The sequence below is a fragment of the Falco punctatus genome (assembly GCF_963210335.1).
Source record: "Falco punctatus genome assembly, chromosome: 13".
In the NCBI taxonomy this organism is placed as follows: Eukaryota; Metazoa; Chordata; class Aves; order Falconiformes; family Falconidae; genus Falco; species Falco punctatus.
In genome coordinates this window covers 18,627,835-18,648,105 of record NC_137593.1, presented here as the reverse complement: position 1 = coordinate 18,648,105, position 20,271 = coordinate 18,627,835, and the positions used below count along the sequence as shown (strand labels likewise).

Sequence of the window (20,271 nt, the reverse complement as noted above, 5' to 3'; positions counted from 1 at the left end):
TAATGAGTATATTAGCAAGACAGGAGACAAACTGATCTCTTTTTTTAAGAAGGCTTTGTTAGCAATTTTTGAGATTATTCTTAGCCTAGTGCTTTTGATGCTCTTGATATTAATCAATAGATAAAAAGATACAGTTGATATCTTGACTTCAGAATGTTCTCTTCTAAAGCAGCTGGAGACTTTCCCAGTGCTGACACTAGAGTGAAATAAATGGGAGGGTGGATGCAGAGGAAGGTGAGTTGATAATCTAATGCCCAGTTTTCATATCTTCTTAATGGCAGTTGTTTGGTAGAGACCGGACGGTGTAAATTCCTGCTCAAAAATTAACGAGTAAATAAAAAATCCCAGGTTGTTACCGAACAGCCAGTTGGGGTGTTTTTTGTTTGTTTTAAAATAAAAAAGTGGTGCTGATGGGGAAGATAGAGAATTCTTATGGCCAGTCTGATGCTTCTTGATACCTGCCAATCTAGAAGTAGTTATACGTGATTCAGGTTTAACTATTATCTTTATGGAAAGGAAAAAGCTATCAAGCCAAACCAGTCATTTCAGGTGTTACCTTTCTAGTTAGCTATTTTGTATCATTGCTGTCCTGGTTCAGCTGGGGTGGCTTAATTATCTTCTTAGGAGCTAGGGTGGGGCTGTGTTTTGGCTTTGATGTGAGGCTTTTCAGTTCCTCAGGCCTTGCTAAAATAAAAAAAGCTGGAGGGGCACAAGGAATTGGGAGGGCACACCACCAGGTCAGCTGTCCTGAACTATCCAAAGAGGTATTCCATAGCATGGGACATCACGCCTGTATATATACCTGGGGGCTTGGCTGGGAGGGGCAGGTCATTGCTCGAGGACTGGCTGGGTATCGGTGGGCAGGTGGTGAGCTGTTGCATTGTGCACCATGTGTTCCTTTCTCCCTTTCCCTCTGGATGTTATTCTTTCCCTTCCCCTTTTCATTTTAACTGTTATTGTCATCATTGTTATCATTGTTCTTTCATTTCTATTCTATTTTGACTATTAAATTGTTCTTCTTTCTACCCTCAAATTTTACATTCCCTTCCAATTTTCCTCCCCATCCCTCTGTGTGAGGTGGGAGTGAGTGAGTGGCTGTGTGGTGCTCGATTACCAGCTGGGATTAAACCACAACAATTGCCTAATGCTGACAGACAGTCTTAAAACAGTTCAGAAATGGCTGCATTCTGAGAGCATTGATCTTTATATATTTGTGGTGTTTCAATATGATCTATAAAGCTGTCATAAAAAGAAGTGTACATCACAGCGTGGGATCTTTACTGCCTCCTCCCCTGTGCCTTGTCTAATGGCAGTGGATTTGAGGAGAAGCACCTCCAACATATGCAATGCCATGTGCGCTGCGAAGCTGCTCATATGTACATTAGCCGTACGAGTTTCCCTGAATTCTGATTATTATATAGAGAAATTAATTTCTCTGAATAACAATCTACTCTAGAGTTATTTACATTTCTAGGAAGAAATAATAGGAACACACCTTTTGTGAGAGGTACTGGCAGGCTGAAAAATAGAAGGAATGTAATTCTGAACTGGCTATGACCATGTCCCTGAGTGCTACCTTAAAAGCAGCTACTTAAAGCTCGGGTTACTCTATAACCGCCTGGAGCTGGTAGCAGCTTCTGTGTACACCAGCTGACAAGGACTTGGCCTGCAGCCACCACATTCATCACACAGGTCACAATGGCATTGGAAAGCACCAGCCTTCGGCAGCACCTCAAAGAGTGTACTTGCAGTGATGTCAGAGCCTCTCTCCAGGGTTTTTTCCTGAGCCATGCAAGGCAGCATTAAGATAGCGTGTGATTTAGTGGAATGCTCAGGAGTCACAATATTTGAGTACAGGCTGGCATGGGAAAGTAACAAGATACAGCTATTGCTTATGAAGCAGTATTAATCCACTCTGGACAGTACAGATTCAGTAGAAAATCCAGACCCCATTTCAAGTTGCTTTTAAGCTAACTCTGTTAAATTTATTTTTAACTTATGTAATTTATTTTAACTTACCTAATTTAAGATTAAATAGTTCAGATGTGTAACAAACTGGCAGAAGGTGATGGCAATGAATATATGGTAAAAGAAACTCTAAAGAAACCCATTTCCATGTATACTCAATGATGTTGCTCACACGTCCCCACCAATACTACAGTCTAGATCTCACAAAGCAGTAATCCGGAAAGCCTGATATTGCTGTGTTGGCCAACCAGTAAATATTAATATAGTGTTCTGGTATCATTGCAGGTAGTTACTGAGCTCCTGTGAACATGCCACACTGAAATGAATCTGGCTGGGTTAGGCCCACGTCCCTCTGCCCCCAAGTTTGGCTTATTAAAGTAGAGCACAGCAAATACGCAGTTTCTGTAGGTAACATCAAGAGTTACCTACATTTGACTTTCCTCATTTCACAACCCACACTCCTACCCCTAAAAATACACATACTTCACCCACAGAACCACTACCTCACAGCCTTTTATTTCCTTTTCTTTTGGGCTGAATCTTCTAACCTACTTAAAAAAAAAAAAAATATTCCCCAGCACGCTGTTATCTCTCATTATAGCACCAGGAAGGTGTGCTGGGGCCGAATTGGGCACAATGGAATTTGCCATGGGGAAACCCGCTGATGACAGCGGAACCCGCCCGCGTGTGAATTCCTGCGGCTCCTGCAACCCCTTTATAAGCAGGTGGAGGTGCGGTACGGCTGGCAGGACAAGCAGGCAGCAACTGAGGGACTCACCAGAGCACAGCTACTGTGTGGAGGAGAAATGGTTGGCTTTAGCAGCAAGTGCTTGGTCCTGGTTTCCCTGCTGGGGTTCCTGGCACTGCTCCTGTGTGGCACCTCTGAAGGTGAGTGAACTTACGCGTTCCGCCCCAGGGAGTGGTTCTCGGTGCCACTCTGCAGCGTGCCAGCCACGCTGGGGTGTGTGGCAGGACAAGGGTGAGGTGGAAGGGAGTTGTTTCAGCTAAGTATGCTGCCTTGTGCTCCTCTTCTGTTGCCAGGGAGCTGGGATAGTCAGGTGGCTGGGCAGTGAGTACCCTAGGCAGCATGGCACCGTGGTCCAGATGGGGTTTATTTACTTTGTTGTTTTCCTTCCTTCCAGCACACAGCAACCAGGATTGCTGTCTCTCTTACACCAAAGTGCGTCTGCCTCGGTGGGCCCTAAAGGGCTATACTGAACAGCTCTCCAGTGAAGTCTGTGACATCCATGCAATCATGTAAGTTGCTTTTCAGAAGATCCTCTTGTTTTTTCTGACATGCGTTAACCTTAGGATGTCTGGGCAGAAACAATGATTTGAACATTGTAAGCATCATTTTTCTTGCCTTTTCAAAACGTTAAATTTAATGAATAAATTGTATATTGTATCTGTAAACAAAAGATACAACTTCTTGCTGATAAAGGACTACTAACTGATAGGACAGGTATACAATGTAAATAATAAATCTGACTGTTTAGGAATCAGCTCTGCAAAGACATGCTCTGTCTCCAGCTAAGGACCACTCTAGCCAACACATGGTGCTCCCTTGCCAAAACCTGTTAACAGACACATAAGTGACAAGAGTTTGCTTAATTCAGAGATCGAAATTGTTTTTTCCATAAGATTTTAGCTCTCGTAAATGTTGATCTGTCACCATAGTTTGACAGCAACTGGTCTCCTTAGCCTCACAAATTATTTCTGGCATCCAACAAAGTTCTTTGTCTCACTAGTTCCAATAAATTGAACACAACTTTATGGTGCAAAATATGATCTGTGAGACTGACACAGCGATAACATTTAAATTTCATTAGCTGTTTCTTTTTGTTCATATAGCATTGGAGAGGTTGTGGAGCATCCCATATCTAACCGGCATTTACAAAAGCAGTTGCTGTTGTTTATTATATAAAGTAACTGCAACACATGTTTTTGACCAAAGATATCTTCACAGTATTTACTAGCAGAGATTTCTAATTATTTACTGATCTCTATTTTTTTTTTCCTCCCCAGTTTCCACACCTACAGCGGGCTGAATGCCTGTGTAAATCCTAAGGAGGGCTGGGTGAAGAAGCATCTTCTGTTCCTGAGGTAGGAATCTAAAAATCTGAATACTATGCTGATGAAAACAGAGCATGTATGAAAGCCTGTTTCTTACATCTGCTGAATGCCCCTTCTCACGGCAATAATAAACATTTGTCTTTCCATCTCCTGTCAGACGTGACTACTCCTTTTTAGAATCTTCTCAGGGACCACCACATCATATTTCCCTTTTTCTACCTGAGCTATTCTCTCAGGAAGTACTATATCTTGGAGAGAAACCTGTAATTGATCTGTGGCTGAGCTCATTATCTGTATGTTCTTTCATTCTTTTAACAGCCATAAGCTCAAGAAGATGTCAATGTGATATGGTTTCCAGCAGGGAACTAAACACAGATGTGGCTGAAGCACCACTAGGCTCAATCTCCTGGTTGGGATCATCATCTTGTACATTGATGTGTGCTTCCTCACCACTATCTCTGGCTTTTTCGGAACCGTTGAACTTCTTGGGTTGATTCATATTGCATCACTCTTTTGCTTGAATTAAGCATTTCGTTAAAGCTTCTATTTTTACTAATACATCTATGTTACTAATGTGACATAACAGTTCTGTTTAGTAAGGACTACTACCGTAAGCTGTTGTACAGAGTATGAAATTTGTTCAAGTTTATTGCATGTTATTTTTGTTATTTTCAGCATGTGTAAAGTGGGTTATTTATTCTGTTTATTTTGTTACTTCTTTGGCACTGTTTTGTGCCAAAATGTTTCATTTTAGCTGTAGTCAGCATTAGAACACTTCTTGAACTATTGTTAAATAAAGCCTGCTTGTGGAAAAAATGGAAATTGGAGTTTAAAAAAAATGTTAAAATGTGCACTCTGTGTGATATGTTTATTTTTAAAATTAAAAAAGGTAACTTCCCCTTGAAATTAATTCCTTTCACAGATTCACACAATGGTCAGGGTTGGAAGGGACCTCTGGAGGTCATCTAGTCCAACCCCCTGCTAAAGCAGCTTCACCTGCAGCAGGTTGCACAGAATCGAGTCAAGGTGGGTTTTTAATTACTCTAGACAAGGAGACCCCACAGCCTCCTTTGAATTTGGGCAGCCCATTCCAGTGCTCTGCCACCCTCAAGGTAGAGGTTTTTCTTCATTCAGATGGAACTTCTTCTGTGGCAGTTTGTGCCCGTTGCCCCTCGTCCTGTTGCTGGGCACCACTGAAAAGAGCCTGGCCCCAGCCTCTTGACACTCATCCTTAGACATTTGTAGTCATTGACTAAGTTGTATCTCAATCTTCTTCAGGCCAAATGTTCCCAGCTCTCTCAGCCTCTCCTCATATGGCTCCAGTCTCCATCTCCATAGCCCTCCACCAGACCCTCTCCAGTAGCTCCCAGTCTCCCCTGACCTGGGCAGCCCAGCACTGGACACAGCACTCCAGATGTGCCTCACCAGGGCAGAGCAGAGGGGGGATCACCTCCCTCCACCTGCTGGCCATGGCCCTCCCAGTGCACCCCAGGGTCCCACTGGCCACCTTGGCCACACGGGCACGCTGCTGGCCCATGGGCACCTTGCTGCCCACCAGCACTCCCAGGTCCTTCCCCGCAGAGCTGCCCCCCAGCAGGTCAGCCCCAGCCCGTGCTGGTGCGTGGGGCTGCTCCTCCCCAGGGGCAGGACCCTGCACTTGCCTTTGCTGAACTTCCCCAGGTTCCCTCTGGCCTGCCCAGGTCTGGCTGAATGGCAGCGCAGCCTCCCGGTGCACCAGCCGCTCCTCCCAGTTCCGCACCACCCCCAGACTGGCTGAGGGTGCCCCTGCCCCTCCACCCAGGCCGCTGATGGATGAGCTGCACAGGGCTGGCCCCAGCACTGACCCTGGGGAACACCGTGAGCTACAGGCCTCCAGCTGGCCCCTGCGCCGCTGGTCACAGCCCTCTGAGCTCCGCCATCCCGCCCATTCTCAGCCCACCTCGCTGCCCGCTCGCCTGACCCACACCGCCTGCGCTCACCTGGGAGGGTGTTACGGGAGACAGCGGCAAAAGCCTGGCTGAGAGGTCAGGGTAGGCACCATCCACTGCCCTCCCCTCATCTACCCGGCCAGTCATTCCATCCTAGAAGGCTACTGGACTGGGCAGGCGTGGTTTCCCCTTGGTGAATCCATGTTGACTACTCCTGATAACCTTTTCCTCCACATGCTTTGCATATAAGCCTCCAGCTGTAACAATTACGCAAATGTAGTCACATCCATTAAAGTCACTTTCCACCCTGCTCACTTTGTTTGCCCTATGGGTACTATGACGTCTGTAGGATATAATTCCTTCCTTTCCCCAGAGAGCTGCTATATATGAAGCTTTTGCTTAACATGGAGACCTGTTCTCAGCTCAATTTCATCTTATTCAGACTTGAGAGAATTTCTCTTACTAGTTTATGTATTTATTCGGGAGAAACCTTACACATATTGTTATAGGGTTTGTTCCTGAGAAGGCTTATGATTTTGATAACAGTCTGCTCTTAACTTAAAGGGCTTGTCCACTAAGAATGATTATGGTTTTAATAACACAGTCTGCTCTTGACTTAAGGGACTATCTCTAAAGGAGAAATCTGCAGTGTTTTCCTCCCTTTTACGTGTTTTCTATAGTATCCTGTGACTTCTGGCATACTGAAGTTTTCCTGATGCAGGATCTCTTGATGGAGGTCTGTAGACATTACTGCGGTACAAATGATGCCTGATAAAAGTAATGGGACTAGTAGGTAGGTGGGACGTGGATGCAGGTTGAATGGGGAAGGCTGCTCAGCTTTTTAAGTACTATTACATGGCCCACGAAGGCTTCAGGGATGTGACCAAGTAGGCCGTGTAGGTGTAGTCCTCTCATTGTCAGCACCAGAGTCTTTGAGATAAATCTGTGCCTTGGCTTTTAGTACCTCTTAGTCATAGAGAAAGAAGCATTAGTTTTAATTTAATTTAAACTTAAATGTACAGTATTTTTGGTGTCCTTGAGAGAGGAACTGGTAGGTGTTGGATTTTTATAATGGTGTTCATGAGTGTAAGGCTGTTACTTTTTGATTTCAAAACTTGCTAGAACTTAAGCAATCTGCTTGTGACTACAAATCTGGGAATTGGCAGGTGTCTGTGGGTGAAGCTCTGAAGGAGCAAGATTAATTGGCTTAAATTTCCAGCAGGTGGATTCCATGTCCTTGATACTAAGGATACCATGTGAGAAGCTAACAGCCTCCCAGGGAGGAGTATTTACCTATTGTGTTCCACTGGGTAATCTCCTAATTTCTGAGCAAACCTGCAGGGCTTGCTCTAGCACTAGTGTGGACTCCTGCTTGGGCTCAAAGAGCTCACAGGCTAAATCAGGCACCAACAAAATGGTATAGACACAATGGCTGGATTCATGTTAAAAGCATCAGAAGGTGAGATTCCCTAAGCTTACCTTGGGAACAGGCAGGCATTGGTTGAGAAGTTAGGAACCAGAGCTGTATATAAGCTTGGTATAGAAAAGCCTGGAGTCCAAGCTAGTGAATTCAAAGGAAGGAAGCAAAATAAGAAAGTGAAGACCAATGTGTGAAATTCTGTGCGTAGCTCTTTGTACTTCCAGGCTGGGTCTGTTAAAAATTTTTTATTGCCTCCATAACTCATCCTTCCTCATCAGCCATGGCTCCATTGCTACAAAACTCCAGATGTTTCATCCTCAGAGCTATGATTTGTGGAGGTTTTTTTAGTGCCTCTTATTCTGGTTGATTTTTTTTTTTTAAACCAACCTCACTGGAAGAAAAAAAAATAAAAATTGAAGGCGCATTTTTTAAGTAACCTTATGTGGCCAATTAAGAGTTCTGATGGCTCTGAAAATCATGATAATTTCTAGGAAAGCCTGAATCTTGATTACTTTGGTGTGGCTCTTCTGCATTCTGTAGGCAAGTTTCTTCTTCCTTTATATCTTTGGCCTCATCTCCTAATTCAGCATGTGCAATTTAGTTGAATAATGTGAGATGCAGTATTACATGATCATTTGGGGACTTTTTCTATTCCATTTATCTTTTTTTTTTTTTTTTTTTTTTTTTTCTTCTTGCAAAGTGCCAATGAGGCTTTTCATTATGGCTTGGGTATCATTCAGGTAATGGGTGTGAGAGCTTTCCCTTCAAAGTCTCAGCACAACTTCATACTTCAGTTCCAAAGCCTCCTGCTCTCACTGTATTGAGACTAGTCCTCAGTGATTCTTGTGCCTGCTGGAATATTGTTAATGAATCCTATTTGTACATACTCTTTTCTTTTTGAATTCTGCATTTGTTCCTTCTGTGTTATCAAGTGCAGGTAGCTTTCAGTCAATGCTCATCAAGAGCTGCTGACATTAGAATTTTTAAATATGATATACAATAGATAGGGTGCTGTGGCTGCTATTATATATTAAGCATAGTGTATTGCTCATGTAGCTGCTACTGTAAATAAAACCAGGCACTTGTTTAATAAGTCTTTCCACTTCCTTGAAATTATAGCATTATTCAAAAATTACACAATCCGAAATACATACTTAAGGTAAAAGCATCAGATAAAATTTAGAATACTGTATGCTTACAAAGCAAATCTGTCACAGGAAAAGTAGAGATTAAGATGCTATTGCTAATTGTTGTTACTAAATTTACAAGAGCATTTCTACAGTTTTGCTTATATGATTTCAGTTATACCCCCAAAATAAAGTAACAATTTTATTTGTAAGCATCTGCATCCACATTTCTGTGTTCCTGAAATTTTGCTACTTCCTAATTTCAAATTGAAAACACAATTCATTTTTTTTTTTTTTTACACTATCTTTGTATCAAGGAGACAAGACAGCCTGGGTTGAGATTCCCTGAAAAAACAGGTATGGTCTATATGGTGTCTATATACAGAATTGTGCTGGATACACTTACAACGTACAATCTATACTACAGGGGTTTTATCTACAATCACAGCCATGCAGCTGGACATACAAAAGAGTAAAAGAGGGATTGTACATGGCAGATTTTCCTAGACTAACAGTGCCAGCAAAGGGACATGAAAATCCAAGGAGAAGGAGCTACCCGACTCTCAGAAGAGGTGACTGATACAAGCGGGAACTGATTTTTTATGGGTTTCTATTCTGTGGATCAGTCTGTATCTCAGGTTCTGTTAAATCTGGTTCTTTCCAATTGTTAATATTCTTATTATTGGAAAGGTTTCCAAGGAACATGTCAGATGCAGTCACTAAAGTTCATTAAATATATAATTAATTCCTACATGTATTAGTTTACAAACTTAACCTCTTGGTTAAATCTGTTTGCATGACCTTTGGGTCCAAAGCATTCCAGTGTATCAGGGTTTCACAATACTCTATCTCCTGGAGTATCTTGATTTACCTAAAAATCTAAGCTTCACAATGCTTTTTTCTAGCCCTCACAATTACAGAGAAAGCCTTGGAAAACAAAACATACAGAACATCTCAACAGCTTTTAACATCTAAGCTAGTTGTATGACGTTTTGATATCTGACTCCTGTTTTTGAATGGCAGCTGTAGTAGTGAAATTTAAAGTGAGGGTTATTGGCATGTTTCTTGCAGTGAACACTGCTTTCAGTTATCAGAAATTATGATCTCGAGCCACTTTTTCAGTGGAAAAAAATTGTTCTAGCTGAGGTTGAAGATATGTACGCTCTCTCTATCTGGTTTATAGTTTTTTTCTTCACTTCTTTACTGCTGGAGATGGGTGTAATGGCCCACAGGCTTCAGAGCATACTTAGCTTGCTCAAGAGCTAACATTAACTGTTTCCTGTGCTATGGTGAATGAGAAGACACGGGTAGATAGTTGTAGTAAGATACCAGATAAGCTTTTCTGTTAGTTGGGGGTTTCTCAGCCTGTGAAGAATACCTCACTTGGTAAGACATGCTTATGGCAAGAATGCAGAAAGAGAGACAAACCAGTTTCTGGAAATGGGAACAGTGTGGCCCAGCACTTGGGCTCCCTGGTGAGAAGGCCTAAATGTTACGATCCATTTAACATCCATTTAATATGTAGCTACAGTATAAGGCAAGCTAGGAAGCAAGAAACATTGCGACTGCACTTGGGGTACCATGATTAGTGAAGACATGCACCAAAGTGTACAAAAGACAGGACAAAGTATTTCGCATTTCTGAGTCAAGTACATTTGTGATGCAAATTATGATTGTTTCTGGCCATGTGCCCATAAGTCAAGGCAATACATTTATGTGTAGGCAAAAATTTTATGTATAGGACGGTCTGTTACGACAAAATTGCACTAGACTCTGCCTCTATCTTCTGGATGATAAAATTTAATCAAAACATAGATTGTTCTAGAAGGAACATGAGTTGCAATGGGATACACACTGTACCAAAAATTCATATAACAAATACGGAAGTGACAGTAGATAGCATCATTAGGTACCAAGGGCAGAGACATTACAAATCTGTAAGAAGCTACAGACTCAAACCTGGGGGGAGAGGATAGCAAGGTGCTATGCACTGGCCAGTCAAGCTACCCGAGTTGTGTCAGTGGAGATGGGTTCAAGTAAGTGGTCCATTTTGCAGTGAAATTTTCATTTACAATGTCAAGATTAAAGCAATAGTTTAATATCCTTGCAGCATCGTTGGTCAGGCACAAAGCTAGCGAGAACACTACAAACTTACAATGTAGGCAAATAGGAATTTGGGAACGACAGATAAATCAGAGCTGTGGAGTGGTCAGTGTAGTGATTTCAACTGTTCACTCAACGTGGCAGTATCTCACGTATGAATAAGCTTTGTTATATAGCTGTACTTAATACAAATCAAAATGTTCATGTAAAAGTTTGTCATGCATATCTGAAAAATAATAATACTTTAGCTATACGCCTTCCTACAGTGATTCCTCTTTTGAAATGTACAGTTACTAGAGCTGGTTGAAAAATATATGTTCCAGTGGGCGTCTGAATGTTTCATGTTGTTACAACTGGGAATAAATGGTCAAAATGTCTTTCAGAGACAATGCAAATCTGAGATACAACTGAGATAATGCAAATCTCAAAGATCTGCTCGCTATATAGCATCCTCCAAACTGGTGTGAGAGTGGTTAGTGCTGTATTAATGCTAATTACAATGAATGGATGATACACATAAGTATTGTTTTGCACATCCATATGAAGTACATCAAAATGATGGTAAAGAAACTTAGAAAACAAGAAACAGATAATGCAATGGGGCTACCACATTGAGTGAAGTCATATAGATATGTAGAAAACAAGATGGTTTATGTGAAATGCTTAATGAATTTTGGCATTAGAAAAATGAAACTTAAAAGCCCAAATGAGTTATTTTGACATTTTTGTTATAAACAATGGTGAGATGAATACAGTTTCACTTCAATGTAGCTATGTTTTCTAAAACAAAGAGGCTTTCACTACTTATATTTTTCAATTCTATTTTAGACTTACTAGAAATCCTGTTATTCGTCAGGAGCTTTTTGCCTCTTCCTGACTCAAAGTGGTTTGACCCAATTGTGTGTTAGGTATATGTGGGAGAAGTGCTCTTCTATTTTCCTCGCTAGGTGCATCTGGATAACTCACTGCCTTTCATCTTGCAGCTCAGACAACCTGACCGCAGAATACTTGTGCAATTACCTGATAGCGTCAGCTTTGCCATCTTGACTAGATGATACAGAGCTCTCCTTAACCAAAAGGTCTTCAGTCCCCTACGCTCTGGGCCATGGAAAGAAAAATTAAAGGTGTTTCTGAGTTCTCAGAGAGGGTAAGATGAATATATTATATTCAGGTTTTTTGCATTGAGTTTTTTTTGTTGTCAGGTCTACCCATCAGCTTAGCAAGGTTAAGAGGAAAGGCTCTCCCTTAAAAACTGGACAGCAAGGAAAAACTTTCTTCAGCTAAGTGAAAATTTGCCTGAAACAAGTAAGTATGAAATTTGCCTGACTGCATGGGATATGTAAGCAGTTTGTCAGAAATGGGAGATGGAAGAGCAAAGAAAAGAATTACTGTTCCTTTCTGGTACTTTGTTACTTTCTCACTGTAGGTAAACACCACATGCATCTATTCATGTGAACAGAAACTTGTAGATGACATACTTTCTAGTCAAATAGCAACCAGTAATTTATTTTTTTATTATTATTTGAGGTAACTTTAAATTGATGACGACAGCTGCACAAAGACGAAAACCCATCTTTGGTAAAGAGAGCACTTTGTCCGTTCTACAACACACTGTCAGTTCTTTTTCCCAGCATAGCTCTTACTTAGCAAACAGCAGACTCCCAGAATGTCGTGTTCCTTATACAAGTAATGTAGTTTTAACATTTTTCATGGCTGTAGTGTCATGATTAGCATTGGGAATAACAGAGCAGAAGTGAGAAGAAGCACTAACAATGCATAGAGAAGTGTACATGTATAGCGGTGTCTGTCTGTTCGGGCAAGAGGAAGCAGGTTATCTATGCCAGGATAAAACAACCTTAAAAAAAAATTACATAAACCCATTTAATTCATGAAGCAGAAACAAGGAAATACCTGAGCACAGACCTTCTGCATCTGACAGACCTGACAATTATGAGAAAGGACAGCATGCAAAAATGTCCTTTAGTAAAAGTTCACTGCACCCGTTACTAACATAACAGAAATAGGAAGTGGCTTTCTACATCTTTCCCTTAACTCAGACTACTCTTGGGCTGGCCTTTCTGATTTAGTTCATCATACCACAGACTGACCTACTTCAGAACAAGTGGGTCATGATAGAACTTTAAATCAGGAAGCCTAAACCCCACTCTTCTCTGCAAGCGAGAGTGTGTTTGAGTCAGAAACATTTGCTTCTTGTTATCCTTCTTAGGACGGTACTTTGGCTCAAGAAAAGAGGTTTTCAGAACCTGTGTTGGTAAGAAAAACTCATGGTTCTCAAAAGGAAACATTTCATTGTAATTGTATTAATTTTGCTTCATGCTGCCCAACTTAAGTGTCTCCAGCACTCTAGGTAAGTGTGTATTGCAGCCTTTCAAAGGATTTTGAATATTGACTGGTAGTGAGGTTTATAGTATCTTAACTTTCTGCCACTCCTGCAAACTTCTGACATAAGCAAAAACACACAGGGAGCAACTGATGTGTAAGTTATCTTTCCAGGCTGATAACATCAATACTTTTTAATCTCTGTACAAAAAAGCTGATTATCTCACCCTCGATGAATGTCTCAGGATTTGATTTTTTCTTCCAGTGTAGATATTTTTTAACTCTTTATGGTGTGTATGCAGATTCTTTTAAGCTGGCCTTTCATGCCTTAGAGGCTTTGTGCGCTCTGGATGCTAAAAAATTTCAGGACAATTTTGTCCCAGCAGTCTAAAATGTTTCCTTCTAAAAGCATACAGTAGTTGTCCATTTCCCTGAACATGAAAAGGAGTTGCATTTCTGCTTAACAGTTAAGGTTTAGTGGTGTGTGGTGAGACTTCAGCTCAGTCTGCTGTATCATCAGAGTCCCTGCCTGACTAGTCCTCAAGTAACTGTGTTGAAGTCTTTCTCTTCACTTCCTCACTACAGTTTCTACTGTTGCCTAGGGAATCCTATCTGTGCTACTCTCTATTTTTTTATTTCTTTCCCTTTCATGAGAAAGACATACTGTTAGTTACTCCATTTTGCAGACAGGCTTGTCCTGTCTGGCACTCCAGGAAAAACTTCATCTCAGCATAGTGTTAGCTCTTTGATCCCTGCTCAGGAGGTGGTCAACAATTTTTTTTCTAGTTGCTGTATAGGAATAGAGCAAACAAGTCGATTATGGCTGTGCCTCTTTGGGGCAGTCTGGAGAGCAGGCATGGAGCTAAGAAGGACCGACTTCTGCTGTGCCTCCACTGCTCCTGAATCTTCTGCTTACAGAACTTGCAAGGAAAGGATGCAAGAGCTGAGGCCTGATTTGACTTATCATCTTCCAGAGTCATTGTTGCCTCTTAACCCCAGGTGATGACAAGCTGTGAGGCATGTATGTTCAGATGGAGATTTACAGCAAGAAAGTGAGGGGAGAATGTGCTGAACCACCAAGTATTGACGTCATGGAGCTTTGCAGCCTTTCCATTTCCCTCTCCCCTGTTCAGGCTTTTTCCCTTTCTGTGTCTCATGAAAACAAAACAAAAAAACCCCACTTGTTGGCATATGATATGCAGAGTATTGCAACAATTGATTCAATAAGGCAAATACAACCCTGAAGTACAGAATTTAAGAGAAACTATGTAAATTACAGTTGAACTGCAGATACTCCTGATTTATGCTGTAGAGAAGGAGCAAGCCTTTAAATTTGACTAAAAAATTTAAATGTAGCACTTCCAGTTGGTGTTAAGTAATAATGAAGGCACCAGAAAGGTTGTGTGAATGTGTGTTTACGAAGATCAAAGGTGGTGTTAACATAGGAAGCAGTGCCCATGCCATGTTCATTGTTCAGGTCCCTTAAGTTAAAAGAACAGAAAAATATTTATATTCTGAAATTATAATCTGGGTGGATACATACCATGCTAAACAAATACAAAAAGTTGTTAAGAAACTGGAGACCACCAAGACTCAGGGTAGTTCAAAAAGTTATTTTTGAAGAGGGTTTGGTCCAAGTAAGTCAATTCAGTTGGAAAGCCGTTTGGATTATTTGTTTTCAATAAAAATGTTTCTTATCTGTCTCAAGACTTTCCACATAAAAGCAAGTCAAAAGATTTAAATAAACAAATGGGGATGAAAACCCCAGAGACCACTTTGTCCCCCAGTCATGTCCCAAAGAAAATCTTGAATTGGCCATTGTATTTTACTTCCTGGTTTTCAAAAACCAAAGGACTATCTTCAAAGGGAAGCTGTGGGGAGCCATATGGGTGTTTTTGGAAAAGTCACATATTGTTAAACACTGAGCAGGAGGACTGTCTTCTGTTTGACCCATTGTCAACAATGTGGGCGATGAGATTTGCTAGATGAAAATGTGTTTGCTGCTTCCCCCTATCGATGCTCTACAGTCATTTCTGCATGAAGCTCGACTCAGATTTTTAGCTCTCTTAATACACAATCTTTCAATGATTCAGTGTTAGTTGTCTCTTTTCATATACATGTATTTTTTTCTGTCTTTGATGAAATGGTATTTTCATACACATGTATCTGCCCTGAGTTTACCTTCTAAAAAAAATTAAGCTGATCAGTTTTTTTCATTTTCTTGTTAATCTCTGCCCACTTTCCTGAGTAATTGTCTATTTGCTTTTCAAATAGCTTTACTATATTTGCTGTGCCGTTACTTGTGGCTCTTTAGCACTCCAAATTTTATCATTTTTTAGTGAACGCTAGCCTTTGAAGACCTGATGCTTCCTCTACGGCAGGCCAGAGCCCTCGCAGCTCTGTATGGGTTACACAGCGTCAGCAGCTCTGGTGGATGGCATTCAGGGTGGTCAAGACGAGCTGTTTACAAACCTCAGGAAAGCCTTGCAATACCAACTGAAAGGACAATGAAAGGTGGATAAAATTCAGCGAGGATAACTACTAATCTATGCACTTGGGAGAAAGAAAACCTATGCTTGTATAAATAGCGATGGGGTTCCTGCTAGCTATGCCTACCCTGCTAACATCTTGCAGTTAAAACGGATAGTTCTGCTGAAATAAAATCGCAGTAAAAAGCCCCGGACGTTATGAATTCACAAGAAAGAACTGGGAGTAGGGAAGAAAATGGCGCTCTGCTACCGCCGGCGGCGACCCGCTCCCTCACGGGCCTCCGCTCTCCGCGCCAGCCCTGCAGGTGCCAAAAGCCGGGCTGGGGGCCTTGGAGGGGCCTTGAAAGGACCTTGAACGGGCCGCGGGCCGAGCGCCGCTCCGCCGCCCCGCCATGGTGGGCCCCCGCCGCGGGGCGCATGCGCGCAGGCGCCGTTGGCCGTTGCCATGGCAGGCGGCCCGACGCGCGGGGCCGGCGGCGGCGGAGGATGAGGCTGAGGCGGCTGCTGCTGCGCTACTACCCGCCGGGTGCGGAGCGGGGCGGGGGGGCCGGGCCGGTGCCCTGCCCAGGGCCCTGGCAGCGGTGGGGCCGGGCCGGGCCTGGGGCTGCCGCTGGGCGCCCCTGAGAGGGATGCGCGGCGGGGGCGCTCCGGTGGCGGCGGTTCCCCGCGCCCCTGCCGTGGCTAGGGTGGGGGAAGGCGGGCAGGCCGCGCACCGGCCGCTGGGGTGGCTGGAGGTGCGGGTGTTTCGGCGCTGCGGTTGGTTGAGAGACTCGCAGCTCATCGCCGATCGGGCTGTAATTAACGAGTTATCATTGCAAAATCAGGGCGGTCTGGTTTGCATGACAGTAAGGAGTTCGAAAGCGATGGTAGTTGGTACCAAAAAACGATGTATGTGTTATGAAAAGGCCTGTTAGCAAAAAGTTGGCACGTTTCTTATTTTTTCTCTCTCTGTTTTGTGAGTTTTCTGAGCAGAACCGTGGTTTGAAAAGCTCTGCTGCTGAGCTGTCTTCATCATGAACTCGGGAGACTTTAATGCGTTTTCAGAAGTGAAACAAGATGGAGATGGCCAGCTCTGGGAGTGTAGTGTGATAACAGATCTTTCTTTCAAATGGAAAACTTTTCCTATGGACTTGGTAAAATGCAAAATGACATAAAAATTCATCTAAGTTGCCCTTTGCCACAGAAAACCAATGAGCGGCAGGACTCTTAACAACTGCTTCAAAACAGGAAGCAATGCGGTTAAACATTTTAATACTTCGGCTCAGCAGAAGGCACAAAAGTGCCAGAGCATACCTAGAAATGGGAAGTCTCTTACAATTTTATGTACATTAGTGCACACAGGCCTTTGAGAACACTGAAATAAATGTAACAGGTTTTGTAAAACATGTTTTCCAGGCTTCTTGGAACACCAAAGTACAGCAGGTATCTTCAGGACAGCTTCTTTGAAAACAGACCTGATGAACTCATGCAAAAAGTTTTTTTGGGGAAAAAAGAACTTGTTCATTTCCAGAACAGAAAATGGCTCATAAAGAATAACACTAAATATATTTTATCATATAAACACATTCAGAGTCATTTGTCACCTTGCTAACTCTTAGCAAGAACAGCTAACATCCTTCTAGTTCCAAGAACTGGAAGTAGGTCTGCTGAAGTTAGTAGAGTGATGAAAGTGGAAGTATTCCTGCCTACAGTGCATGTTATGAAATCCTGGACATTTAATTAAGACTCTTTTATTAAATTTTTCTTTTTTAAAGGAATTATTTTGGAATATGTACAAGACAGTGAGCCAAAGACCAGATCTATAGATCTACTTGATCTTAGACCTGAGTAAGTATGGTAATATTTCAGTTAACGGCACTCTGCTGTTTTATAGCACGCTCATGGGCAACTGTATTTGACTGTTTTAAGCATAATTGAGGTCAGCTATGTCTTTGTTCAATAAAACACACACACAGAGAAAAGCAAATAACGTAGTCATTTTCCTACTATTTTAAATACAGAATTTTGGATTCCAGCTGGTCATTACCATCATGCTTCTCTGTTTAGAGTTGAAGCCTCTTTTTGCTTATGGAGTTAGGATTATCAAGATGCCTGTACAAAGCCAGCCGAAATACACAGTGCTTAATGTAATGTTGTGATGAGTGACAGTTAGTTCTTAGGTCCTGTAATAGTATTTCTGGTCTTCAGAATGCTTTCAAAAAGTGGGTCTAACTCAATCCCCAGTTACATTGGTTTAAATCCCTGGAAATAACAACTAGTCATCAGTTCATATCTCTTGTTAATTAATTAATCCTCATAACAACCATAAGCAAGGTGGTGTAAAGTAAGCAAGTAAGTGATTTCCTCTCATATGTTTGTGTGGAAAACCTAAGTATCTGCTTTTGTTGCAAGTAATGGAAATTTTCTGCTTTCTTCTGCTTCAAACTTAATTGCAGTTGGCTTTTTTGAAAGAACAAGTATGAGTGCATAACCTGATTGTCTAGTCTCCTGCAGATGATGAAAGAAATTGCAGGAGCTTGGTATACCTAAAACTCCGGGATTGGCCTAACTGAAGAATTAAAGCTACAATGTATTTCAAAGTCAAGTTTAGATTTAAGTTTGATAGGATATCTTTAAGTGAGATAGAAGGCAGAGGTCACTTCATGAGGAAGCAAATGAGACTTGCTATGTGTAGGACCATACTCAGTCACATCTGCCTCTAGCTTTCAGACAGTTAGAAGGCACCAGTCTGAAACTCGTGTGTGTATTCCTTGTGAGGAATAGGCCAAATTTGTTCTGATGAGAATGTCGATGTAACAAGTTGCTATGTGGAATTAGCTTTAATGCTGCTATGTATAATTTATTCACCAGTGCTTGAAAGGTTATTTGACTGGCTATTTTGTGCATTCAGTGACAGATACAATGGCATGTCACAGAGTCAGAGAATTGTTTAGGTTGGGAGGGACTTCTTGAGACCACCTAAAGCAGGGTCAACTAGAGCAGGTTGACCAGGACTGCGTGTAGTTGGGTTCTGAATATCTTCTGGATGGAGACTCCACAACCTCTCTGTGAAACCTATTCTAGTGTTTGACCACCCTCACAGCAAAAAAGTATATTTTTGTGTTCAGATTGAATTTCCTAGTTGTTTTTGTTGTTTTTATTTGTACTCATTGGCTTTTGTCCTCTCAGTGAATAGTACTGAGAAAAGTGTGGTACCCTCTACTTCATTCCCTCCCATTAGCTATTTGTACACATAAAAAGTATGGAACACTTCACAAATTTGAATTTCACATCTAGTGGATTTATTCACAGAACTTTTTGGCTGGCATCAAACACCATGGAAGGATTATCAAGTTTTATTCAGCTCTCAAACTGTTTCTTCAGTTTTCCTCCAGCTAATGTCTCCCTTTAAGCACCCAAAAGAAAAAACAAAGAGAAATCTGAGAGCCTTAATATGATTCTGATCATAGTAGTCAGCCTATGAGCTCTACTATGCCAGCTCTGGCAGGAAAAGCTTCAGAAATATAAAAAAAATTCCATTAAATAAAGTTGCCAAAATCCATGGAATTCATTAGGCAGAAGGGCATGAAGTAATGTGATTGTCTTAATTGATATGGAAGAGATCTTGCATGTGGCACAAAAGTAGCAGACAATGTAGGCTGCACATACAAGGAAAAATCCAAATTTAAAAATTATTTGGTTTTGCCTACCTGGAACTTCCCAGCTTAGTCGTCTGGGTAAAACCCAAGAAGTCACTTTGTGAAAACCCTAAGTTTTCTGGTGTTACTGAACAGCAATATAAACATTGAGAATACTAATTTATGGGATTGTTAGTGGCTCCCATTTAGAGGACTGATACAGAAAATCCCTTTTAGACTGCAATCATTTACATACTAACAGAAATGTTAGGTTTTCTTGCCAAGACTCATTTTAAGTGTATGTTGGTGCTTTGACTGCCAGGTACTGTCAACCCTGTTTCTCATGGATGGCTAGGAATCAGCAATTTATCTGATGGATAGGATGATGGATATCTGATGGAAAGATGATCCAATTCAAGATGAGCTGTGAACTACTTCCTGGGGGCTTCATGGACATCAGCAGACTGCAGACCACATTTTAGAAGTTATTACCACAACTAAGAGTTACAGGAACAAGCATAGATTTGTGAAGCCACAGACAGAGATAATTTTAACACTTTTCATATATAATTTAACTTGTTGCTTCTTCAGGGGCAATTCATTTGGAATTTATGAAATTCCACTTTAATTTAGATATTCATTCCAAAACTGATAGTTTTGGATACACATCTCCCATGTCTGACCCTCTGTGGAAACCCTTGTGAAACGTAAATTTGTTATCAGGCAAGTTAAATCTTACTGAACAACTTTAGTAAGAGAAGGAAGTACACAAACCAAGGAAGATTTATCCATATTTCTTTAAGCCTTTAGAGAATGAGGCCATAAATGCATATCATTTAATTGCGTACTTCAGTTTCTCTGCAAGTAAATAATATTAGTTTTGTATTTGTAATTATTGCCAGAGGATGAAATCTAGTGGGTTTGAGTTTTCAGGTTTTTAATTGTTTTTTTTTTCCTTCATAATTAGCACAGATGCCATAGCCTTAGTAGATGAAATTCAAAAAGGAGAACCTCTCATCACTTCGTGCAAGGAGCAGGTCATACATTTAGTACGAAGATTGCAAGAGAAGCTAGGGGAAAAAGAGGATCACAAGTTCTATCTGTCTAAGGTCAGAGGCGTCTTTAAGATAATTTTGGGTGTTTTGTGGGGGTTTCAGTTGTGGTGTTGTATGTTTTTACTTCTGCATATTGTGCCTGAGAGCAGAG

General features: G+C 41.5%; 2 protein-coding genes across 5 annotated transcripts in view; both read left to right on the top strand.

The window, feature by feature from the left end:
• The first annotated feature begins 692 nt into the window (after positions 1-692).
• CCL20 (C-C motif chemokine ligand 20) lies at positions 693-4,857 on the top strand. The gene is given in 5 exon segments (XM_080409922.1): positions 693-2,664; positions 2,667-2,856; positions 3,111-3,225; positions 3,994-4,071; positions 4,360-4,857. Coding segments are annotated over 5 exon segments (471 nt in total). The 5' UTR covers positions 693-2,604; the 3' UTR covers positions 4,388-4,857.
• A 517-nt stretch (positions 4,858-5,374) lies between these two features.
• DAW1 (dynein assembly factor with WD repeats 1) overlaps positions 5,375-20,271 on the top strand; it is a 35,973-nt gene continuing 21,076 nt past the window's right edge. For 3 of the 4 annotated variants that reach the window (XM_080409517.1, XM_080409516.1, XM_080409515.1), the window contains exons 1-4: positions 5,375-11,743; positions 11,822-15,974; positions 17,203-17,275; positions 20,033-20,174. In XM_080409517.1, the coding sequence (XP_080265643.1) occupies positions 15,647-15,974; positions 17,203-17,275; positions 20,033-20,174 (543 nt within the window). In that variant the 5' untranslated portion in view covers positions 5,375-11,743; positions 11,822-15,646. The remainder of the gene's footprint in view (positions 11,744-11,821; positions 15,975-17,202; positions 17,276-20,032; positions 20,175-20,271) is intronic. The other variant, XM_080409514.1, reaches the window with a different exon arrangement.